At 45.6% G+C, this 26174-nt stretch overlaps 1 protein-coding gene across 1 annotated transcript in view; it reads left to right on the forward strand.

Moving 5' to 3' along the window:
* The window catches only part of ADAMTS18 (ADAM metallopeptidase with thrombospondin type 1 motif 18), a 138598-nt gene that overhangs the window by 101938 nt on the left and 10486 nt on the right, over nucleotides 1–26174 (forward strand). The window contains exons 17-21 of the mRNA XM_059152999.1: nucleotides 15212–15353; nucleotides 17802–17928; nucleotides 21056–21260; nucleotides 24349–24534; nucleotides 25928–26140. Coding sequence (XP_059008982.1) covers nucleotides 15212–15353; nucleotides 17802–17928; nucleotides 21056–21260; nucleotides 24349–24534; nucleotides 25928–26140 — 873 coding nt within the window. The remainder of the gene's footprint in view (nucleotides 1–15211; nucleotides 15354–17801; nucleotides 17929–21055; nucleotides 21261–24348; nucleotides 24535–25927; nucleotides 26141–26174) is intronic.

Here is a 26174-nt window from a genome sequence, read left to right on the forward strand (position 1 = left end):
ATGTTTACTGAATAAATGGCATCCAGTGATAAAATATATTCATTCATTGAAAGAATAGAACCTTCTTGAGAAGTCATCCACGCAGGTGAGGAAGAAAACACGTGACCAGATGCTGGCTGCGTTTGGGAACAGGGGAGCAGAGCGTAATGAATGAGCTCGTTGAATCGTTATGTTGTGCACTTGAAACAAATATAACATCATGTGCCAGCTGTACTCAAATAATATCAATAAAGCAAACAAAAGGAGAACTTCTGACCAAAGTCGGGAGGGATAGGCCGAGAGACCAGCCTTCTCCTTTACCTGCTTCCAGCCCCTGCTGTCCCAAACCACAGTCACAATCCGAAGTTCTCTACAGAGATCTGAGCTTCTGCAGTTCGCGTTTTAAAAACCACTGGATTTCATCATCTCTTAAGACTAGTCTTAAAACTGTACACTTTCAAGTTAAGTAAAGTGAATAGCACTTAAAGGATTGAAATTTGATCTCCTAAATTATATTTGAGGAATCAGTAGGCTTCCTAAAATGCTGGCCTTTCCCAGAGTGGATGATGTGCATGTAAGAAGTTGCTGACCGGTTAGTTTACAGCACATTTAGCTTAATGTGGGACAGTAGCAACTTGCCCTCCCTGGGTGGTGGATTTACCAGATCTTTTCACTTTCTTTTTTTTTTTTTTTTTTTTTTTTTTGTGGGCATAACCTAGTGCAAGGCAAGGGTAATGCAATCCTGGGAATAACCTCAAGAAATAAGCACATGGCCCAAGACCAGAGAGAAATGTCTTCTGTGTCTGGTTCTTTTTACATGTCGAAACCTTCTAGAATGTCTTCATAGGGAAGCTCAGTTTAAACTAAATGGAAAACAGACCTTCAGTTCTATCACTGAGTCACCCAATTTAAAATGCAGTCTCTGTTAAATTTATTCTCTCTGGAACCTTGACTCCACATGTTTCAACGTTTGCAACAGGTGGATGTCAGTTTAAACAGAGCTGGCCTCGTTGATTTCCTCGGTGGCCAAGGGAAACTCCTAAGGGTAATCAAGGATTTATATGATTGTCTTAGGCCTTAAATTTTTAAGGCATTATTTAAGTTAATCAGTCAAGTTTTTATTTTGAAGTACATTTATATATATACACATGCAAATGTCTGGAAGAAAAGAAGCTAATTTTCAGGACCGTGTATTAAATTTATGCATTGCCCAGGAAAAAGTACTCACACTCACATACACACACACACACACACACCAGCAAAAAAAAAAAAAAAAAAAAAAAAAGAATCAATATTGATTTGGCAATCATATGCTTTCTGAGATCACTACAGAGACAGATATTATAAACTAGATAATTTCCACATATTTCTTCTATTCAACATATTCCCCACAACATAAGTCTGGCATAAAATCTGAAGACTTTCTTATTGAACTAGTGCACTCATTAGTCTTCCGAAGGATTGAAAAGTCAGCTTGTGTGCTAAGTCTTTTGGACATTATGTATGGACCGCACCAACTTGGGTTTATTTTATTGGCTTTGGGAACACAAGGAAAGCTAAAAATATTACTTTACCCCCATGTAACTAGTTTGGGTGTGTGAGTATGTGTGTGTGTTGTGTAAGGAATTTTTTTTTAAATTTATTTGACAGAGACATAGTGAGAGAGGGAACACAAGCAGGGGGGAGTGGGAGAGGGAGAAGCAGGCTTCCAACTGAGCAGGGAGCCTGATGTGGGGCCCGATCCTAGGACCCTGGGATCATTACCAGAGCAGAGGGCAGATGCTTAATGACTGAGCCACCTAGGCACCCCAGGAATTACATTTTGAACAATTTCACAGAAATGTGAAAACAGAACATCAGAGTTGGAATTCACACATGCTTTTGTTGAAAAATAGTCACTTATGGGGCGCCTGGATGGCTCAGTGGGTTAAAGCCTCTGCCTTCAGCTCAGGTCCTGATCCCATCCCAAGGTCCTGAGATCGAGCCCTGCATCGGGCTCTCTGCTTAGCAGGGAGCCTCCTTCCCCCTCTCTCTGCCTGCCTCTCTGCCTACTTGTGATCTCTGTCTCTCTCTCTCTCTGTGTCAAATAAATAAATAAAATCTAAAAAAAAAAAAAAAAGAAAGAAAAATAGTCACTTAATCTGAGGTACACAGATGTCAGGCTTTTTGAGGATAGATGGAAACTTAATATTTTTTCCAAGCTGAGGTTGAGATAGAAGTCATGTAAGGTCACAGACTCTGTACTTTGTCCAAGCACTGAGCAAAAGGCCGATTTAACATAAGTTATAAAAGACCTTGGTCATAAGAATTAAAAAACACAAAAAATTGGGGCGCCTGGGTGGCTCAGTCCCTTAGGTGTCTGACTCTTGGTTTCAGCTCAGGTCAGGATTTCAGTGTCTTGGCCTTGAGCCCTGAACTGGGCTCCGAGGTCAGCGTGGAGCCCGCCCGAGATTCTCTCCGACTTTGCTCTGCCCCCCCCCCCCCCGCACGGCTCACACACACTTGCACACACTCTCTCTCTCCCCCCAAACAAGTGAATCTTTTAAAAAACACACACACAATTTTTTCATGATAAGGTGTCCCCTTAGAGATGACACATTTTTTAGAAGTGACTGAAATTTAGCTTTTTTGCTGGTTGATGCCGCCTCTCTCCCCTCCCCCTTCTTCCTCCTCTCCCTTCTGGCTCTTTCTTCGACTTCCTGTCTCCCTCACTTTCTTTCTCCCTCTCTCTCTCGAATACACACACAACAACCCAGTCATACGCGGCATCACACCTCCCCGCCGTGGTTGGGAAGGGGAGGAAACTCATCGTGCGTGTGTCATTGTACAGTCGCCTCATCTCTGCGCGACAAACGGGACTCAGGATGACATGATCACACAGGTTGCTCTTTGGAGACTGAAATAGGATCCCCTGTGTTTTGACGGCGTTCGCTCCTTTTTGAAAATTCTTAAACATAGAAGCCCTCTTGCAGGTTGAGGACTTGCTTCCTCCGTGGGAAGCAGCACAAGGGATGTCGAACTCCTGGGAAGCCCGTTGCATTTAAGAGCATGACAGGGGAGAGTCCTGCCGCCAGCAGCGACAGCTGCCTTAGTGAGGCCAGCAAGGGAGAAGTCCGTGAGCCACAGGCCAGTTTCAAGGCAGGGAAAGACATCTCAGGAAAATTACTATAATACACAACTTCTTCCACGCAGCTCCTCATCCAGACGGAGGGCTCTGTGGACTTCGAGGATGTGAAATCCCCGGGCCCCCCAGGTCTTCATGAAGGTTCCTTTGTCAAGGGATGGCAGTGGGGATGGCAGGGCAGCGGATGGCAGGGCAGCGGGGAGCAGGTGGGTGGGCGCGGTGATCGGTGAGGCAGCCAGAGTGTGACCTTGTCATCGGAGTGTGACCTTGTCATCGGGCTCCTGCCTTGTGCCCCTGCTGTCTGAATTCACCACCACCACCACCACCACCACCCCCTGCCCCGGGGCAAGCGGCGGGTGTGAGTAAAGATTGGGCCTCAAGATAAAAACAGCAGAAGGGAGAGGAGAGGAGCCAAGAAGCATGGACTTGAGGGAAGACACAAAAGAGGCAAAGACCTGATGGAGAATTAATTCGGAACAGATGAGAGAAACCTCAGGCTCCCGAGGACGATTCCGAAGGGCTGTCCCGATGCCACCTCATTTGTCTAGAGGCTACCATCGGCTGTTTGAAGCGTGGGCCCCCCGTTAATTCCTGGCAAATACTTGTGTGACGGGTCGGAGGACACTATTTATTTCTCTTCATTCAACTCCAAGGAATGCAGGCGGGTGGAATTAGACCTGTTGTCGAGGCTCGGGTCGAAAGCTGCCTCGTAGATGCATTTCCCAGTGCCCGGTAGAGCCTTTGTGCGACTGTTGTCGTCCAAGCTGAACCCCCTACCCCAACCCGCCACCGCAGCCTGGCTGATCCCCAGTGGTGTCCTTCCGCCTGGAACAAAACAAGGCAGAGACAAAAGGCAGTGCTGTGACATCACAGGGGCTTCCAGAAATCACAGCCCCTTACAAAACCAGGACTCCACACTTCCCCAAGACCTGTCCCTTCCCCAAGCGTTGCTCAACATGTAAAGTCCCGTGCGAGTCACAGTTCATCCGGAAGGGCCAGCCTACAAAGCCCATCCTAGTTCCGCTGTCCCAACTGCGGGTTCGTAAAACATCCAAATAAACCCAGGGGAAGATGGATTGAGGAGTTTAAAATCCCGTGTGCTTAAACCACACTGGAGCACGGTCAAGAAATCCAAGTTCCAGGTTTGAACCCAAAGCGCGATGCAAATGTTCTAGCATGCTGTTGAAGCCCAGGGACAGAATGCTTCCCAGGGCTCCCACAGTTTTGAGAATTTTGAAGTGTGGTCCTAGACATTGTGTTTCAGAGTTGGAGAAAGAATGTGGTAAGAGATAACGCATCAAGTTTTGGAGTCAGACCTTATCAGAGGCTTGAGTCCGGCAGTCGCACTTCAGTAGCTAGTGGCCCTGAAACGAGAGGAGACGCGTACAATCCGTTGGCGTGCAAAAACCACACTAAGCATCGCTCTTATTTCAGAGCCATCAAATGCATTATTGAGGACAAGAAACAAGCTTTCCGGCTTGCATTAATTAAAAGGGCAGCCCTTAAAGCCTATCTGTAAGTCTCCGATTTACTTGAGAGAATTAGGACTTTTTTTTTTTTTTAAGGCCTTGAATGAAGAGTTTCTGGGTGGCTCAGTGGGTTGAGCCTCGGGCTCTCAATTTCTGCTCAGTCCTGAGATCGAGCCCCACCTGGGGCTCCATGTTCAGCGTGGAGTCTACTTGGGATTCTCTCCCTCTGCCCTCACCACCCCCAGCCCCAAACTAATTAAATAAATCTTGAAAAAATAAAAATTAAAAAAATGCCTTACCTGAAAAAAAATTACAAAACGGATTAAAGGCATTTATAGTTTTAACATTATAAATGAAAAGCGGGAGCAAAAGAAAGAAAGCCGTTTATCCAAGATGACTCAGTGGGTCCTTTGTTTTAATGTTGTGTGCCCTAAGCAGACATTGAGCGCCCCCCTTCAGAGGGCAGTTGGTAGAGTCCAGTCCGGCTGTGGTTTTCCAAGTTAAGAAGCTGTAAATTTTATAACTCTGCACCCTGCGGTCAGAGCTGCTGAATGTTTTGTCTGAAGTCAGGTGGTTCGTGTGTTAGAGGTGGACATTAAACAGTTCTACTGAGGACCTGGAAGTAGTTATGGAGGTGGCTTGCCAGCTGTAAATTAGAGACCCAGTGCCAGTTGGCTGGAAAATTCTCTGGACTAAGTCCAGTTAAGTAGACGGAATCGCTGGCGGCCTCTGTAAATGTGTACGTTCATCAGCTCGCCCTGCAGGCTGACACGCGGCGTGGGGGCCTCAGAACAGAACGTGACCTTGTGCCGCGGGCGGGGGTGGGGTGGCGTTCCCGGGCCCTGGAGGGTGGCTGTGTGCTCCGCTAGTGCTGAGAGCAGTTTCTGACTGCTTTCAACAAGGTCACTGAAAATGCCTTAAAATAGATGGGAGTGCCAGGAATGGTCGTGGTCCTCAGGTGGAGTCTCAACTGTGTGGCTGGTACCCGTCTGGCCCCGGTGGGACAGTCTGTGCCCCCTGGCCATGGTCACACTGAGGTCCTTAGGGGCAGGCTCTCCTGACATGGTCTCACAGATGTCACCGGCCGTTCCTATCCGGAGACCATAGCCTCTATAGCCGGTGACATCAGTGTTAGACCACAGGGTCATTAAGAATTTGGACGACCTAAAATCGTGTCTTGAAAGGAGGGCAGGTAACCACTGGAAGGTGCGGCAAAGGTAGGCTCGTGGCTGTGGGACCAGCAGTGTCCACGGAGCCTCATGCTCGGAAGGACTCTGTATTCGATTTGTGCTCTGCTGTCACTAACCTGAAATTCTTAATTTTTTAAAGACTTTATTATTTATTTATTTATTTATTAGTGAGAGAGCATGAGCAGGGAGAGTAGCAGAGAGAGAGAAAGAGAAACAGACTCCCTTCCCAGCGCAGGGCTTGATCCCAGGACCCCAGGATCATACCCTCAGCTGAAGGCAGATGCTTAACCAGCTGAGCCACCCAGGTGCCCCAGTATTTTTTTTTTTTTTTTTTAAACAAGGGGCCTTGTGTTTTCACTCTGCTTCAGGACCCACGATTTATGGAGCCATTCTTTAGGGTAGGATTGATTTTTTTTTTTTTTTTTTAAACAAAGTTCTGTTCTCAAGAACAGGGTGAAAGTGTGACCAACAGAGATTCTATTAGCTGGGCAGATGACCTGTTTCCAGAGGATTAACTACTTACAAGCACCAAACTGTGAGAGACAAGATGATTGGTGTGTATTCTGCTCTTGGTCACTTCGCTCCTTGATACAGCATAAAGAAAAGGGCAGAGAATACCTTAATTATCCCCGAGAAGCAAATAATACGCTATAATTGGCAAATACTCATCTTTTATGTACTTGGCCTTGATGTCTATTTGTTTAAATAATTACTGCCTTTCAGAGGCCTGTGTGAGCTGATGTTAGACTCTTAAATCCGCTTTCTGCTGGTTTGTGCAAATATTGTTTTTCAGCCTACGTGATTGTGCACACGACTCTGCATGTGACTTTACAGCTACGTAGACATTATACTCAAGCCTGAAGTCATTTCATTTTTTAAAGTGGAGAATCTTTTATTCATTTATGTGCTTGCTGCATGCATTAATGTGTTCAGCAAACAAAATATAAATGATATGTCCTATATGCCACATAATCTTGTATTTATAGTAAGTTGTATAAGTTATTTCTCTTCTTGCTTTGGCTGGCTACGTAATCTTACTTGGTAATATGAAATGGATTAGTTGCCTTCTTGGAATCCAGTCTTCTGTCTGGTGCTATTCTACAGAAAGCACAAGAATTTTACTCTTCAAATGAACACTTACTCTTCTCGATCTATTTCGATAACTAGAAAAGGAAGGAAAACCTCCAAATTCATTCTATGAGGCCAGCATTGCCTTGTACCAAGACTAGAGGAAGACCCCACTAAAAAAGAGATCTACAGGCCAGTATCTCTGATAGGTAGGCAGAAAAATCTTCACGAAATACTAGCAAACAGAATCCAACAAAATATTTTAAAAATCAATCACCATGTTCAAATGGGATTTATTCCCGTGTTGCAAGAATGGTTTGATTTTGGCAAATCAATCAACATGATACTTAACATTAATAAAACAAAGTATAAAATCATCTGATCATTTCAGTAGACACTAAGAAGGCATTTGACAAAAGTACAACCACCATCCATGGTGAAAACCCTCCACGAAGTAGGTTTAGAGGGAACATGACTCAACATACTAACAAACGTATATGAAAAACCCACGGCTAATATCATCCTAAGGGAGGAAAAGCTCAAAGCTTTTCCTCTATAGTCAGAACAAGACAGGAATGTCTGCTCTCACCACTGGAAGTTCTAGCTACAGCAATAAGACAACAAAAAGAAATAAAAGGCACTCAGATCTGCAAGACAGAAGTAAAACTTTTGCTATTTGCAGATAACATGGTACTATGTATAGAAAACCCTAAGACTCCCCTCAAAAAACTGCTAGAACTGATAGGTAAATTCAGTAAAGTCATGGGATACAGAATCAGCATACAAAAATCTGTTGCATTCCTTTATTCCAGTAATGAAGCAATAGAAAGAGAAATGAAGGAATCCATTCCATTTATAATTGCACCAAAAATAGTAAGAGAGGGACTAAGCCTAACCAAAGAGGTAAAAGATCTGTACCCTGAAAACTGTAAAATGCTGAGGAAAGAAATTGAAAGTGACAGAAAGAAGTAGAAAGACATTGCATGCTCATGGATTGGAAGAACAAATACTATTTAAATGTCTATATTACTCAAAGCAACCCACACATTTAATGCAATCCCTATAAAAGAGCCAACAGCATTTTTCACAGAGATAGAGTAAACAATCCTAAAATATGTATGGAATGTACACATTTGTATGAAAGGACCCTGAATAGCCAAAGCAATCTTGAGAAAAGCAAAGCTGAAAGCATCACAATCCTGGACTTCCAAGTTCTATTGCAAAACTATAGCAAATAAAGCAGTGTGGTACTGGCACAGAAACAGACACATTCATAGGTGAATGGAGCAGAGCAGAAAACCCAGAAACGACTCCACAATTATATGGTAAATTCATCTTTGGCAAAGCAAGAAAGAATATCCAACGGGAAAAAGACCATCTCTCCAACAAATGGTGCTGGGAAAACTGGGCAGCCACCTGCAAAAGAATGAAACTGGACCACTTTCTTACACCACACAAGAAAATAAATTCAAACAATTAAAAACCTCAATGTGAGACCTAAAATCATAAAAATCCTGCAAGAGAACACAGGCAGTAACTTCTTTGATATTGTCCATAGCAACATCTTTCTGGGTATGTCTCCTGAGGCAAGCGAAACAAAAGCAAAAAAAAATAAAAAATAAAAACTATTGGAATGACATCAAAATAAAAAGTTCTGCACCGAGAAGAAAACTCAACAAAACTGAAGGCGACCTACTGAATGGGAGACGTTTGCAAATGACATATCTGATAAAGGGTTAGTATCTAAAATATATTTTAAAGAATCCTAGAATTCAACCCCCTAAAAGCAAATAATCCAATTAAAAAATGGATAGAAGACATGAACAGACATTTTTCCAAAGAAACATACAGATAGTGAATAGACACATGGAAATATGCTTCATGTCCCTGACCATCAAGGAAAGCCAGATCAAAACTACAATGAGGTATCACCTCACACCAATCAGGATGACTAAAACCAACAACACAAGAAACATGTGTTGGCGAGGATGTGGAGAAAGGGGAATCCGTATGCGCTGTTGGTGGGAATACAAACTGGTGCAGCCGCTCTGGAAAACAGTGTGGAGGTTCCTCACAAACCTAAAAATAGAGCTACCCTATAATCCAGCAATTGCACTATTATTTACACAAAGAATACAAAAATATTAATTCAAAGGATACATGCACCCCGATATTTACAGCAACATTATCTATAAGAGCCAAATTATGGAAACACCCCAAGTGTCTATTAATTGATGAATGGCTATGTAAGAGGTATGTACGTAGGATGGACTATTACTCAGCCATAAAAAAGAACGAAATCTTGTCATTTGTAAGGACCTCGATAGAGCTAGAGGGTCTTACGCTAAGTGAAATAAGTCTGTCAGAGAAAGACAAACACCGTATGGTTTCACTCGTATGTAGAATTTAAGAAACAAAACAAATGAGCGAAGAAAGCAACAGAGAGAAAGAGGGGCAGACTCAGAAACCGAGTCTTACAGCGATAGTCACCAGAAGAGAGATGAGTGAGCGGGGGTCAAACAGGTGACGGGGTTGAAGGCGGGCCCCGTTGTGATGGGCACCAGGTGTTGTATGGAACTGCTGAATGACTATATTGTATGCCTGAAACTAATATTATACTTATGTTAACTAACTAGAATTTAAATTAAAAATTTTTTTTAATTTAAAAGATTTTGTCCTTCCGGAAATCCTTACATATGTTTGTTTGAACTGTGAGGGAAGGTAGATGGGAAACCCAATATAAAAATTTGCCCCCTTTGAGGGGAATAGAAATCATCAAAGAAAACTTAAATCGTCTTTGTGACTCTGTGGCTTCTTGGCAGAAATTGTCACCAAGATACTTGATTAATTAAGCGATGGCTACAAAGCTTCTTCATGTGGTCTGCCCTTCCCCCAACCCATCCCAGATTTCACAGCAGCTTTTGATTTTTCCTTTGATTGGATTTGCAGGTTCGAAGGCATTTTGTTTTTCATCCCTTTAGTAACTGTCAGCAAGTGATTTTTAGAATGCTAAAATGGTGCGGCCTTATCTCCTCTCCTGGAGAATATGGCTTCTCCTCATCCCTAGAGCGCCCTGAGCATGGAAATCAGAAGAGGTGATGAGGGAAGCGTAGACCAAGGAAGTCTGTCTGGTGACAGACAAAGGGAGACAGGGTCAGATTGGAGGTGCCCTGGACATGAAGAGAACGCCATTTCCTGGCTGATGAGACAGAGGGTGTGAGACCAAGACCAAGGAGATCAGGGTGCTTCCAACTTTTAACCTTGGCCTGAACAGTTGAAAGGACTGGTTGCCATTACATGGGACCGAGAAGAACAGGGTACTGGGAGGACAGTCACAAGCTCACTGTCGTATGTTGCTGTGCCTTTTAAACATTCAAGGAGAGATGCTTCACAGGCGGCTGAGTGTGTGAATATGGACCTTAGAGGATGGGTTTCATCTCCAGCTCTGCTGCCCAATAGGGCAGCCGCTATCCACACATGGTTATTTAAGTTTAGATTTAAATTAAATGCAAAGGTTTACTTAGTCATAGTAGTGTGCTATGTTCAGAAACCGCGTGTGGCTTGTGGCTTGTGGCTACCGTATGGAGCAACACGGGATTCTAGTCCGCTATCATCGTTGTAGAATGTTCTCTTGGAAAATACGGTGTGGAGTGATGGATTTAGGAGTGGGCAGCATGCGGACTGCACTTAAAATCAGAGCACTGGATGAAATCCCGTGAAGGCGTGTGTAGAGCTAAAGGAGAGGTGGAGAGGTTGGAGGTCTCTTTGATAATGACAGCTAAGAGATAAGGAGGATTCTCCAAAGATGTGAGGAATGAAGTTCTGCGGGGCAGGAAAAGAACTGAGAGAATGGGCTTCGGGTGGCAAACCAGGGAGGAAGTGATCGATTGTGTCTGGTAAGACGAGGCCCATCAACTCTTGGGTATGGCAGGTCGCCCTTGAGAGAGCAGTTTCAGTGACGTGTTTGGGGGCGACGCCTGATCCAGAAGGATCATGGAGGAAGGAGAACAGATACGGAGACAGAGTCAAGACCACTCTCTGAGGGATTTTTGCTATGAAGGGAATCAGTGGAATGGGATATGAACTGGAGGGATGTGTGGAGATGCAGCCCATGTATGTGGACATTTTTTAAAGATGAGAGAGAGAGTAGCATGCTTGGATGCTGATGGGAAAAGTCTAAGAGGGACATTTCAGTGAAGCTCAAGATACAGGGGCTCTAGTAGTGGTGTTCTGAGGTGGGTGAGGGCCGATCTGAAGCCTGGTGGAGAACTCAGACTAAACAGGGGGTGGGGTCAGGCATCGTGGATGAGAGCAGGAGGGCTGACGTGTATGGGTGCAGATGCAGAAAGAGGTCATGGGGGAGATCGTGGAAATTCTCTTCTTGCTGGCGGCACTGATAATTCTCTCTGGCTAGCTATACTGGAGGCTGAGGGACACTTGATATCTTGATTGGCTTTGTTTAATAGTAATGACACTTTCATGTGTCATTTGTTTTCCCTAAGCACATCCTGCTGTTCACAGCAACATTTTAAAATGGTTTTTTAAAATTACGTTAGTCACCATACAGTACATTGGTGTTTGATCTAGTGTTCCATGATTCATTGTTTGCGTGTAACTCCCAGTGCTCCATGCACCACGTGCCCTCCTTAATACCCACCACCAGGCTCACCCATCACCCCACCCCCTCCCTTCTGAAACCCTCAGTTTGTTTCCCGCAGTCCATAGTCTCTCATGGTTCATCTCCCCTTCTGATTTCCTCCCCTTCATTTTTCCCTTCCTTCTCCTAATGTCCTCCATGTTATTCCTTATGTCTCACATGTAAGTGAAACCATATGATAACTGTCTTTCACTCCTTGACTTACTTCACTCAGCATAATCTCCTCCAGTCCTGACCACGTTGATGCAAACGTTGGGTAGCCATCCTTTCTGATGGCTGCGTAATATTCCATTGTGTCTATGGACCACATCTTCTTTATGCATTCATCTGGTGAAGGGCATTTCGGCAGTTTGGCTACTGTGGACATTTACAGTGAAACCACAGTCTGTGTATGACTTAGGTTCTAGATTCTGTCTAAAAGCTGAAAGTAGAATGTATTTTTTCCTGCCCACTGAAAGTGTATTAAGCCCCTCTCAAATCATTAGAGCGTCAGTCTTTCACACTCAAAAGGCAAGAACTACTGTTTTCAATTCTTTTCACATTTCCATTGGGGACCCCTTTGCCCTTGTGGTAGTCAGAGTCAGGGTCTAGTTTGAATGGCAGAGAATGGGGTAGTCTTAGGAAGTAGAGACAAATGAGTGGATTTCTCTATCATGCTTCACACTTGAACATGTGTCCCTTCTCTGCATGTGTGATACAGCTCCACGTGTTGTAACATCATTCTGCCTCGTGAGCCTGACAGCTCACTACAACCCCTCACTACCACTCCACCTCCCCAGCATTTTATGGCCACATGTAGGGAGGTTCTCTCTTTTACTCTCTCCCTCTGAGATCTCTGTACGAAGCGATTCTGCTTAAAGGGATGCAGCACAAAGAAAACAGAAACCCGAAGTGTTACATACGAGAATACTACTTTAATTAAAGGGGAGATTGAGTTGAAATATCAATGAGCATCAAGATTCTTTTCAGAATAAGGGGCTCCTAGGTGGCTCAGTGGGTTAGGGTCTCTGCCTTCAGCTCAGGTCATGATCCCAGGGTCCTGCGATCGAGTCCCACATCGGGCTCTCTGCTCTAGCGGGGAGCCTGCTTCCTCCTCTCTCTCTGCCTGCCTCTCTGCCGACTTGTGATCTGTCTCTCTGTCAAATAAATAAATAAAATCCTTAAAAAATTATTTTCAGAATGAAAATTCTGAATTTTCTGAGTTGTATGACATAGCCATAAAATTGTATGACATATCTGAAAATTCTGAGTTGTATGACATAGCTATAAAAAGAGAAAAAGACTAGAAAGAGCTTCAAAAGTAAGACCTCTAAGACCTTGATTTTGAGGTTTCCCTGGGTGACTAAGGAGAACTTGGCATTTTTCCATCTTAATGGTCATCATCTGTTGTGTTCTGTTTTGGATGGAGGCACCGGGGGCAAAGACCCATCTCTCAGCATGCTGGCTGTTTCTGGGAGGCACCAAGTGTTTGTACTCTTGTACAGCAAATGATGGTCACACCATGGAATCTTCAGAGTAAGGCATAATATTCCTGGAGACGCTGAAACTAGCAGCGAAGTGGAAACCATTCTGTAGCATCCTGGGCAGTGGTTGGTATAATAAACAGCTACCACCCACCTAGCTCTGATTGAAGTGGGCTCTCACCAGACGGGGAAAGAGCCAGGGTTGCCTATTTTTAACTGGAAATCTGCTTTGCTTTGGGGGCACGAATGCCAGTCCTAGTGGTAAAGATTTTTCCACAAGACTCACTGCCCAGGAGAGAAACAGCTACTTATACTCATGTTTGAGATTGCAAGAAGGAAAAAAAGAAAAGCAGTACTTAAGAGTGCATCAGGAAGGGAGGCAAGCAATGTTTGCCCGCACCAGAAACAAGGTGATAGACTGCGGCATTCAGGCAAATTTTGTTGGTGGCCCTACATTCTATTTTAAGCTTTTTTTTTTTTTTTTTGCCAATCATCTGTGTGATCTTATACAAGTTCTTTCTTGTTGGTTTTTTTCCAATGAAAAAATGAGCAACTGCATTGTAGAGTTGTTATAGGACTGGTTTGAGATAATGCCTAGAAAGTGTCCAGCAGAGGGCCTGACATGTGGGTCCTGCCAGTAAATGATGGCTCTTATGTTAGTGGCCAGACCTTACAGGGTCAGATTTATGCTAAGTCTATGACCTTTTTTTTGTTTGTTTTTTGTATTTTTTTTTTTTTTAGTTTTTATTCAAATTCCAGTTAGTTCATATACAGTGTAATATTAGTTTCCAGTATATAGCATAGATTCCAGTACTTCCATACATCACCCCGTGCTCAGTCCCTTCCCCTGTTTCATTCCCCACCCCCCCACCCCCACCGCAACTTCCTCTCTGGAACCCTCAGTTTGTTCTCTGGAGTTAAGACCCTGTTTCTTGGCTTGCCCCCCTCTCTCGTTTTCTGCCCTTTGCTCATGTTTCTTCAATTCCACACGTGATTGAAATCATATGGTATTTGTCTTTCTCTGACAGACTTATTTCATGTAGCATAAGACTTTCTAGCTCAGTCCATGTCCCTGAAAATGGCAAGATTTCTTTTTTTTTTTTTTTTTTTTTATGGCAGAGTAACACTCCACTGTATATGCATACACCATCTTTATCCATTCATCTGTTGATGGACACTTGGGCTGTTTCCATAATTGGGCTCTTGTGGCTAATGCTGCTATAAATATCAGGGTGCATGTATCCTTTTGAATTAATATTTGTGTATTCTTTGGGTAAATAATAGTGTAATTGCTGGGTCATAGCTCTATTTTTAACTTTTTGAGGAACCTCTGTCTGTTTTCCAGAGTGGTTCTACCAGCTTGCATTCCCACCAACAGCGCATAAGGGTTCCCCTTTCTCCGCAATCTCGCCAACACCTGTTGTTTCTTGTATTGTTGATTTGAGTCATTCTGACTGGTGTAAGGTGATATGTCATTGTAGTTTTGATTTGTATTTCCTTGATGATCAGGGACATTGAGCATCTTTTTATGTATCCTAAGTTCTTTCAAGATTAAATCCATTCCAGTATATATAACCAACCCCTTCTTCTGATCCTGTTTCTTGTGGTCTTATCTGTTCATCCTGGTATAAAATCAACAGACACATTCTCTTGGGACAGATTCTCTTTGAAAATCCTACTGGAAACCTGCCTGGATTTTAAAATTGACGATAGACAACTCTAAGTGGGGTATTCTGTGGTTTCTGGAGTACCTCCCTTGTGCCCAGCTTCTACTGGCACCCAGGAGAAGGACTAAATTGTGGTCCAGGATAAATCTTAAAAATATATCTATGTAGATTCAGTTTCAACATTATCTGTGAGGCACCACTGTGTGTTAGTACCATGCTAGGCTTTCAAGTTTAATCAGAATGTTGAGACCTCATAATATAACCTTATTGCCTTCAATATATTGTAAAAATAATTTCTTTTTGCTTTATTAATGGATATACATAGACTTGAGGGTTGTGGGCTTACGGCAAATGTCAAGTCATGTTTCCCTATTTAACATCCATCTAATCACAGCTTTGATGGTACGGAAATAAACATTTTCAAAGTATCTAGGGAAAACTTGAACTCAACATAGAACATACTTGGGAACAATGGCATGAGCCAACTTTAAGGCCGAAATGTCATAAAAATATCTTAAGAATGTTCAGTGAGATTTCTGGAATTCCGGGGTCTGACCTGTCTCTCTACCTCTGGCTTGTGTCTACACTGTCCAGGTCCTGATGCAAGGCAAAAATCCGGGCATAGCTTGGAAGTATGCACTTCCCAAGGTCACGAATGGAACTCAGCCGGCCTCAAAAAAGCAAAACCACGCCTGGACCACAGTGCAGTCCCCGTGCTCCGTCTCTTGTGGTGGAGGTAGTTGATTTTCCAATTCTGCCTTCCAAGTCTCTTCTCAGAACAGGTTCTGCAATCTCAGACCTCTTTAAATGTATGATTTAAATAAGCAACAAAGGAACTGTCTTTTAGGGGACCCATCCCTGTAGAAAGCAAATATTAGTGTCCTCTTTAAGGATTTTCCTGTGGAGAAAGGCACTAAGTCTCAGAAAATTCCAGTCATTCATAACCAGGACTCACAATTCATCTATCTGAATTTATGGGGGGGGGGGGAGACAAAAATATCTATTTATATTTTTCTTTTCAGCTTACAGTTTAGTTTCTCCCTGTGCTGACTTTTGTTACAGTAAGAACCGCCTACTGAGGCTCGTGGTAGGCAGGGTCAAAACCAGTGAGAACAGGTACTAGGCAAACCTAAGCGTCTGTCTTGTGTCACTCCATCCCCTCAGGGGCAAGGCTCGCAGACTCTCTCTCAGGAGGGAAGTGTGGTAAATCTCAGAAATCACCCTCCTCAGGTTGGGAAAACAACAGCCATCTTCTCAGTGAGCAGAAGGCAAGCATTTTATTTAGATCCAGAGATTTCCTATATTTCTGTGTAAGTCCGTCTTTGTTACCCTTGCCCCTATGAGAAGAAGAACGAAAGTCTATAAACGGATCCGTAAAACGGAAGCATGGAGGCCGGTCACTCATTTTCTCATTACCAGAGCTTGTGGTGACAGTGGGTCTCTCGACTCCGTCCATCTCCCTGAACACAATGGGGCATCTTGAACCAGACACAGAACAGAAATAGAGAAAATGAAGAAATTCTTTGGTCTGTAAGCCTTCCTCACGGGCTCATGCTAATTAAATAAAACACAAGGAAAGACTTCTTTTTTAAATATATCAGATACTTGAGAAGTAATACATTTTTACAGAAATAGGTAAAGGGGATTAATGGATGTGGTGCAAAAACAGTGAATACTGTAACGCTGAAAAGAAAATAATAAATTTAAAAAAATAAAATAGAAAAAAAAAGTACATGTATCATGACAAGCCCCGAGTAATGTATAACATTGCTGAGTCATTATGTTGTACACCCGAAACTAATACAACACTATATGTTATATGGAAAGAAAAGAAGAAAATGTGAAATTACTGAAAGAAGTAATACATTTTTTGTAGTTCACATTTTAAAGGCAATATGCCATGCAGAAGAAAAAAAATTTACCCTAATCCTTGAAGCAGGGTATGCCAACATGGACACTTTTGTCTATGTCATTCTATTACTGTCTTATGCAAATGTAACAACACATGTGTTAGATGTTCTCATTTTGTATTCTTTTTTTTACAGCACAGAAACCATTCTATCCATATGTATTTATAATGTACTCTTTTTCACTTCGTCTTAAATTACAAGCAGTTTTTCCTGTATTAAATGCTCTTTGAGATCATTTGGAATAACTTCGTGGAATTCCAGGGAGAGCCCAGTTCCCCGGGAAGGAGAGAGATTCAGTCCATTTGCCACTCAGGGCAAATGAGTCCAACCAGAGGGAGGATGCTGCAGAAGAGCATTGTGGGATCCTCCCTCTTCCCTTGATGTAGCTGTCCCTTCGTGTGACTCGCAGAACGTAGTGTGTCCGAGGCATAGGAGAAGGAGAGTTCAAATGAATAAATGCTCTGGAAGTAAACAATTAACTTGAGGGAATCCCAGTGTTGGCATGTGCCTCCTCCAGGCAGACCTCCCTCAACCTAATCATTATCACAGGAGGGACTTTTCATTGTTTCTCAGATTCAATTTTAAGGAAAGGTACCATGTAAATATAAACAAACAGAATTCAAAGAGGAGGCAGCATTCCTATTTGGAGAGCCGACAGACAAAATTATTCACACACATAAAAAATATGTGCCTCTGATAAGTCCGGAGACGAACACTGCAAATCAGGCATTAAGTACCATTAAAGCAAAAAACCAGAAGCCCCGAGTCCTAGCTGACAGGTATGATTCCATATTCCGAGTTCAGCTCTTTGTTTACATCTATTTCTCACGGAAGCAGAAGATGCTTCATGGAAAAGCAGAATGTTAGAGTTTCCATGCAGAATTTATGAACGGTTTTTCTTTGAAGAACATTTTCCAATAGACGGATGCAATGTGAGTTCAAGTTTGTGGGATATGCCCCGGTATAAACACCCTGTTTTCCAAAGGTTGTGTTAATCACTTCATGGTTCAAGAATCCACAGTGGTCTTGAAACTGAAGAAGCTACATATTAAAATTATTAAAATATGAAAACTATTATCTCGGTGGCAGAGGCAGAGGAATGGGATTCAAATTAGTTGCAGATTTTTATCAAAGGGAGGTGTTCTCAACACCCTATTTGGATTCCATACCTTAAGTTAAACATCAGAGTCCTGGTAAGTCAGAAGCTGCCTTTGGAACTGAAATTGAATTGGTTATCTGTAATTTTCACTTTGTAACTTTCGATGTCTTACTAGGTTACATAAGTGTAAAGGCCGTTTGCTTACGAGATCAAAACACTCAAGTCAGTTCCTCATTCTGCAATGCAAGAACCAAGCCAGCAACTGAACCCAAAATATGCAACGCTTTCTCCTGCCCTGCTTAGTAAGTCATCTGGAAATTTCTTTCTGGTTATATTTGTGCTTATACGCTCTCCTTGTTGATATGAGAAAATTAAAACCCACTGCCAGTGCCTCTACTTACAAGTGACCCAGAGAGAGAGAGAGAAAAAATGCCCAAAAAAAGTAACAGAGAAAAGAAGACAGTTGAGGTTACAATATAGAACTGGAAAAACACAGATCTCCTTTAGACATTCATTTGACTCCAGCTAAGCAAACCTAACCTTGGGATTTAAACGTGCTTTTTAAAAATTTTTGTTTTGTTTTGTTTTTTAATCTTTACATAAAGCCTCCTCTGAATTAAATCAGACAGATTTAAATAATACAAAATCCCATATTAGTTAAATTGACATGTGGTTGTTTGCCTAACTTTCATATAGTCATCCAAGAATTTAAAAATCATAATACTATGCAGACCGTGAAACCCCAAATGCAAATTACACAGTAGCAAGACACATAATGAAAAGAAAGAGGTAGAGGCCAAGGGGTAATCCGCTTCTGATGATGGCACTCTATGGGGAGCTCAGCGGGTGTGTTTTGGGGATGGATTTTAGCCACACTATTGTTTGAACACTAATTTTAAGTAATCTGCCCAGCCGAATGGAGTCTTGTGTGTGATTGATCTTCTGCCAGATGTATTTATAGAGAATCAACAGAGTTTCTTCTAAAGCAGTGCTGTGTTCCCTAATGTCTCAGATCATCTTAATAAGTAGTGTTTGCTTTGGGGTGATGCAATTATATTGCACAATCTTCTTATGCACAGACAGATACTTTTTGCTTGTAATAGTGCAGTTGTCCTCATTGTCTGGGGCTTTAGCTACTCACCAACCCATCTGCCTGGTTGTCCACCTCCTCCTTCTCCAAGAATCTGGAACCACCTGTGTCCTGAACACACAGAGGAGAAAGAAATCTGGTGGGCTTCCCTGGATTTTCCCATTTTGCTAAGAAATATCTGGTTCTAAAAAATGCCCAGTGGCTCGAAGACATGATTACCAACCAGTGTTATAGATGCTTGTGGAGTAATGTCTTCTTCAGATGGGTGTGTGTGTGTGTAATTGTGAGTCTTCTTGAATGACTAGCTGATATTTTGCCTCCTTCACATTGTTGATTATTTCTGCCAAGCCAAGAAACGGACCCCATTCATATGTCCATCCGTGAAAAAGGAGGGAGCCTAGCTTGTGCCCGACTTCTAGAACTTCTGTGATGACCCTGTGTAGAAATGAGACTCTGCAGTAACCAGTTACTGGCTGTTCAAAAGCAGAACAGCCCTCACAATGACTGCAGGGCTGGAGCGGTGACACAGGCAGGCTCCGTGGCTCCTTTCCTTCCTTCTCCACCTTATCATTCACATCTTTGTATTTTCTGTGGGAACAATGGGACATTCAGGGACTGTTGTCCCCCAGACATGGACTGGAAATAGTCTTAGGTTATTCAAGTTAGAAGGAAAAAGGACTCCATCCCATCTAACTCCATTATCTTTCCAAGCAACAGGCATGTCATAGGCACCTACTGGATACCAGCCTTGGGCTGACAGTAGAGATCTGGAGAACTTGTATTTGATGCCACCAGTGAACTCACAGTCAAGAGGAAAAGAGGGCTGTGTAAGGAAATAATTGAGAGGCGGTGAGATCTGCGCTATGAAGAGGTCTTGTATAAAAAAGCCAGGGCAGGGGGGCTGGGCAGTATAGGAACTGGGCTCTGAAGTGGAGTTGATAGGGACTGAGGACCGATGGGGAGTGAGCCCGGGGCTCAAGGGTGTGGAACCATGCCTGGCATACAAAAGGTCTACCTGCTGTGCTCTTCTGTATTTTAATGGACTCATACTTGTTGCATGAAGGAAAAACTTGAATTGGGTAGACAATGATGCCATCTTTATAGGAAAATGGTGAAACTAAAAATGTCAAAATACTAAGTATATTTTCTCTGCATCTTATAAGACCCAATTAATTACAAAAATACGGAATTACTCTATTTTGCATTCTCTTTCTTGAAGAGAATATGGATCATGTAGTGTTTTAGAACCAAATCATCTAGAACTCACGTGCCACATTCTCTGAACAAAAGGAAAGGATTTTAACTTCACACATCAGGCTGGTGGGGGAAACCTTTACAGGACTGGTAAAGGTGGCAGAAATGCAAGGGTAAAACAAAAATGTATTTGGTCTCAGTGAGATTGTGTTTCTTGAAATGAGATTTAGAATACTGGTAAACCAAGGTCCGTCTCAGACACCGTCCCTGTGACTGAAACGCATAAGGTCATCTAGGGGAGGGAAGGAGTCTCGTTAATGCCAGAACTTCCGATCCTAGAGTATCTACTGGTCAAATGCAGTTGCTGGAAAGAATTAGTGGGTCTCACTGCCTCGTCCTCACATGCACACCACATCTCAGAGCACCGGGATAACTGGGGTCTGGCGATCTTTCAATAAAGAACACGAGGTTGTGTCTCTAACTCCTCCATAAAGTTGAAGACTAAGCAGAGTAGTTGGGGGAACTTCCTCCTTAGAGTTTCTGTAGGACCAACTGCTGAGCGAGCCCTCCCCTCCTGCACGTGTGTGTGATGCGTGTGCGCCCCCGCCCCCCCCACCCTCCCGTTCCCTCCCCCCCCCCCCATTGATCATTCTTCCCTCGGTCTCATCACTGCACTTTGTATTAACGTCCCTTATAGCAACCACCCCATAGAGTTGTCTGGATGTGTTCACACAGCCATCTCGTCACTGTGTTGGAGGCTCCTTAATGGAAGGAGCATTGCCTTGTTCGTTTCTCCAACCCCGATGCCGACGAGAGTCCCTGGCACAAAGCGAAGATCCCAGTAGATCTGGCCAAGCGAATGACTCGCTCAGGCTTCCAAATGGCACATGTTTCCTCCCTTGCAGAGAGCAGGAACATGTTTCTGCCCAGAACCGGGTGGTGATTAAATGTGACTCCTTCTCACTGGACCACATTCGCATGGGCTTCCAAACCTGGACAAGAGTAATTACTAGGCATCGCCCTTATCGGTTCTAAGATCGATTGGAAGCTTTCCTCCGGCGGTTAAGGCTTAGGCAGTCACTGCGTTGGGAGGGAGGTTGCCAGGCTGCAGCCTCACCGGAAGTAATCTTGTTTTTCACTCCAAGCTGGAAGCCGGGCGAGTGGAGCGTGTGCAGCAGGTCATGTGCGGGGGGCCAGCAGAGCAGGAAGGTCCAGTGTGTCCAGAAGAAGCCCTTCCAGAAGGAGGAAGCTGTGTTGCACTCGCTCTGCCCGGTGAGCACCCCCACGCAGGTACAGGCCTGCAACAGCCGTGCCTGCCCCCCCGAATGGAGCCTTGGGCCCTGGTCTCAGGTAAGACTTGGAGTCATGAGTCTTGTTCCTTCTGGGTCAAGGATGGTGGCCAAAATGGGGGTGGTGTCCTGGCTCCCCACGAGGCCCTCCGCCCTTTGTGCTTTCCCGGGAGTTACACGGAGTGCACGTGATGAGGCAGATCGGCTTGTCTCTGTGTGTGTGATGTTTGTGCGTCCTGCGGGTCGCAAAGCCCGGCCCCACAGCTCAGTCTTCCTTAGAAGTCTAGGAAGGAGAGCATGGGGGCCACTGGGGCTAGACTCACGAGCACAGCTAGAAGGGATGTGAGTGGGGGTGGGCAGGCCAGCGCACGGCTGCTCGATGCTCCAGAACAAACAGAAATATAAGGAAGGTGGCGCAGAATGATAGTCACTGTCACTTCAGGGGGAGAGAGCCGCGGCATCTGAGGGATCCAGAGGGGACTGGGGCATAAAGTTTGCTGTCTTCACAAACTCTCGGTGAAAGGTAGAAAGTGATGAAGTCCGAAGAGGCACAGACCTACCCACCCTTCACAGCTCTGAGGGGGTCAGTGGGTCACTGGGGGCTGGGATGCTCAGGGGTCCTCTCAGATGGCACTTGTCCCGGTCCCAACTCGGGGGAGCGGTGCTGTGGGCATCTGTTTGGGGGAGAGGAACATGTTACAGTGTCGGGGACGCTCCCCGAAACAGATTTATCTGGTCCAAGACGTGCTGATGGTGGTAATTCTGCTCCGTGGGAGCCCTGCCCCTGCTAAACCGCGGAGGTCAAGCTGGTTGGATGGAACCCTCACAAGGATGCAGGGGTTCCGTCGCCTGAGCTGGGACAACCACATTCCTACCGTGCTTTCCTTTAGGGAACATTATCCCGGAGCGTTGAATTCTTTTTTATATTTTCTTTAAATTTTTTTTTTAATTTATTTTCAGAGAGATAGAGCACAGGTAGGCAGAGCGGAAGGCAGAGGGAGAAGCAGGCTCCCCACTGAGCAAGGAGCCCAATGTGGGGATCGATCCCAGACCCTGGGATCATGACCTGAGCTGAAGGCAGATGCTTAACGACTAAGCCACCGAGGTGCCCCTCGGAGCATTGATTTCTGATTAAGGATAGCTGTGTACTGTCACATCCCCAACAGAATTCAGATTAAGGCTTTTGTTTTAATAATAGGACATGGAATTTTTCTGAAGGTTACAACTCTGTTAGAGGAATAAGGAGCTAGCACTGGGAGAGAGTATTTTTGACATGCATTGTTAATGCTTTAAAATGAAGAAACAGGCACCTGGGTGGCCAGATGGTTAAGCATCTGCCTTCGGCTCAGTTGTGATCCCAGTGTCCTGGGATCGAGCCCCATGTTAGGCTCCCTGCTCAGCTGGGAGCCTGCTTCTCCCTCTCCCTCTGCCCCTCCTCCACTTGTGCGCGCTCTCTCTCTCTCTCACTCCCTTTCAAATGGATAAAATCCTTAAAAAAACAAAAATAAAATGAAGGAACATAGTAATTTATAACAGAAGGTCAAACTGAATAGGATATAGGGTTATGTCTGGTCTCTTTCTCTGCAGGTAGGAAGGTCTACTTTACAAGAGGAAAGAAAATTCACAAGGTCGTTTTAGCCAAATGTGTGTGGTAGGCATGGGGAAAAGAATTAGGGGACCCAGCAGTTCCAAATGTGACCTCATGAAATGGAGTTTGCCCCAGATTGGACATGGAAATATCTTGAGAGAGTATTTTGTGTCCTTAGTTTTTTGTATATTTCATTATTGTTTACTAAGACCAACTGTGTCCCTTTGGGAACATCTTCATGACAAATCTGAAAGGAGTCCCTCCAAATTTGTTACCTCAACTTGTTTTCAGAGACCATGTCTCTCAAACCCTCTGGGAAGCAATTTTAAAATGTTTGATCATTCTTAAAAAAATAATAATAATTTTTAAAATAGGGGGGAAACCCCAGAAAAACAAAGTAAGAATTCTATTGAAAGGGGTCAACCACCTAGAATCTTGAATGAACGAAGACATGCGTCCGTGGTGTGACCCCCCCGTCTGATACGCCCAAGTCTGTCTCCGCTTCATGACGGCTGCCTGACTGATCTGGGTCAAGTTCTCTAAGTTCTCTAAGTTCTCAGCTGGCCCTTCTGGAGAATAGGATGACAGCAGGCATCTCAGAGGGGTGGTAGAAGGCTGTGGACACAAGTCAACACGCATGCCGCATCACATGGAAAGCCATTCTGCTGCTGTGGTTCGCAGATTATGGCAGTATTGGCTCTGTCATCCCGCTCCCTTCAGGGTGTGAACAGCCAGAAGTCCTGTTGCTCTCGGAGGAGGCTTGCAGTTGTGTCCAGATGTTTGCATGTTGACCAAGAGCCAAGGCAAGAGGGTCACATTTCATATGACCCTTCTGCTCAGAAACCAAGGCTGGGGAGGGGGGCGTGTCCCTTGAGGGCAGACCCAGACTGGGAGCCGATAGCTTCCAAGTGACTCTGACCAGTTTTCAACCGCTCATCTGAAAACCGGGAGGTTCTCCCCCAAGCCTTGTCTGTTTCAGAGAGTCCTGGGGAAGGGCAACAAAGTAAGAGCGCGGGGGTGACTGGCCCAACACACAGGTTCATTCCGACATTGACCGAGTGCTTTGCCCACCCCCTAGGCAGCAGATCGGAAGAAGAACTGGACACCCTCCACCCATTTTTATCAATGTCCCGGTCTCTTGCTCTTAGAGGCGCGCATCTGTTTCTATTTCGCTTCCATCAGATGCACAATGAGCCTCCTTAGCAAGTGCCCAGACCAGCTCTGCCTTGTGCCAGAGAGCGAGCCACTGCTGGACCCGGGGAGCAGGCACGGAGCATTCTCCCGGGAACCGTGTGCGCCCTGGAGAGAGAACCTTGTCTCCAGCCCCGGGGCAACGAGCAGCCCCTGGGCATTCAGATGCTGAAGGGGAATGCTAACCTGCATTTAAGGCCTCAGAGGGAGGAAACATTTCTCCTACTGTCTGCAAGGGATTTTACCTGGCATTTGGTTTTAAAGCTTAAGAAGAACTTGTTGAATACCTCATTTGTACGTTCTCCATGTTCACCTGGAGGAGAACCATTTGAAACAAGCAGGCAAATGACTTTATTTTCCCCATCTCCAGTGCTCCAAGAGCTGCGGGCGAGGGGTGAGGAAGCGTGAAGTCCTTTGCAAAAGCTCCCCCACAGCAGAGAATGTCTCAGAGACCCTGTGCTCCAGCAGCCCGAAGCCAGAGTCCCAGGAGGGCTGTGTGCTGGGACGATGCCCCAAAAACACCCGGCTGCAGTGGGTGGTCTCTTCCTGGAGTGAGGTAGGAGTTGAGCGTCGGTACTGCTGGGTTGTGGGTTCGAATGCTCCCGTTCACCCGCTGGCGCCCAGAGGCTCAGACCTCCTTCCTGATCCACACACACAGCAGGTGCCGACTAATGATCCATTCTTCCCTCCTCACCTTTCCCCAAACCCCGCATTGAAGCACCCATCGCAGTGAGCAGGCCCGTGCCTGGGCGTGAAAAGTGCACAACTCCCCCTGTGTGTGTAGGGCACCTCGGGGAGGGTGTGCAGAGTGCTGCAGTGGGGCGGGGGGGTCCGTGATGCCACCGGAGCGCTTGGGGTCCCTCAGCCCCGCCACCAAGAGGCGTCTCTGTCAGGAGAGACTTTCCAGGGAGCACGAGTCAGAAGGATGACCCAGAACTGGGCAAGGATGGGGTCGGGAAGGTTGTTCCAGATGGAAGGTGTGCCCCGTACCAGGGTGAGGGGAGAGAGGATGACACACCCGAGACAGTGGGGCGAGGGGGCGGTAGAAGCTGAAAAGCCTCATGGGACCCCAGTGTCAGGGCCACTTAGGACCCAGAACAACTCAACATAAAGCAGACAGCCCTTAGGACAGGCGAGGTGTGCTCACAGTGGGCTGCCGTGATGGGGGCGAGAGACGCGTGTTTCGGGAGTGGAGAGCCGCGGAGTCTTGAGTTCCTCGGGAGGCCGCCGCCCCCTCCGGGCACACGCGGGTGGAGGGGAGAAGACGCGGGACGACGTGCCCTGGGTCTGTGGCGGGGGAAGCTCCAGCCAGCGGAAATGTGACACGAGGAGCCCAGCCTGAAGTCTGCGGCAGCCACTGGTGGGACGACGAGGTCTCTGCCCAGGAGGAGATCGCAGTTTGGGGTGGAAAACGGGCCAGGACGGGGGTCAACAGTGGGGTCGGTGCGGTGCGGCAGAAGCGGGACCTCCAGCCCAGCAGCCCCTGGGTCTGGCCGTCCGTGTCCTTTGATTCTGCCCAAATGGTAAGTCACACACACAGCAGCGCGCCCACCGCTCTTCACCCCCCCCCCCCCCCCCGCTTTCCTGGAGACGTCAGAGCCTGACGGCGAAATGCGTGGGTCAGTCAGTCAGACTCACCCCGTTTCCCTGCAGTATGCACTCCGGCTGTGGCCTTGAGCTAGCCACTTCACCGCAGAGCCTCGCCGCGGGACAGTGCCCCATTCTGTTTCTGGTGCTGATAAGCTCTGAGACGTGGGGACAGTTACTCGAATTCTCCAGCCTTTGGTTTCTTTGCAGTAGCAGGAGGGATGCGGTCGCCTGGCCTTTAGGGTCACACGTGGTTGACCTGGCGTGATCCCATTCCTAGAACGTCCCGCGGATGGTGCGTCTGCTCAGCACACTTGACCATGGGGCTCTGCACACCTAACGCCTCCCTTCTCGGCTCCTAGTGCTCGATGACCTGCGGCTTGGGCGTGAGGCGGAGGGAGATGAAATGCAGCGAGAAGCCCTTCCAGGGAAAGCTGATCACCTTCCCGGAGCGAAGGTGCCGCAGTATTAAGAAACCAAACCTCAACTTGGAAGAAACCTGCCAGCGAGGGACCTGTCCCGCCCGCCCCGGCTTCGGCATGGCTGCTGTGTGGTTCACATCCCCGTGGCAGCAGGTGAGTGCCGGGGGATTCCCGTCACATTCCCAGA

This window comes from Mustela lutreola, chromosome 16 (assembly GCF_030435805.1).
Source record: "Mustela lutreola isolate mMusLut2 chromosome 16, mMusLut2.pri, whole genome shotgun sequence".
NCBI lineage: Eukaryota > Metazoa > Chordata > Mammalia > Carnivora > Mustelidae > Mustela > Mustela lutreola.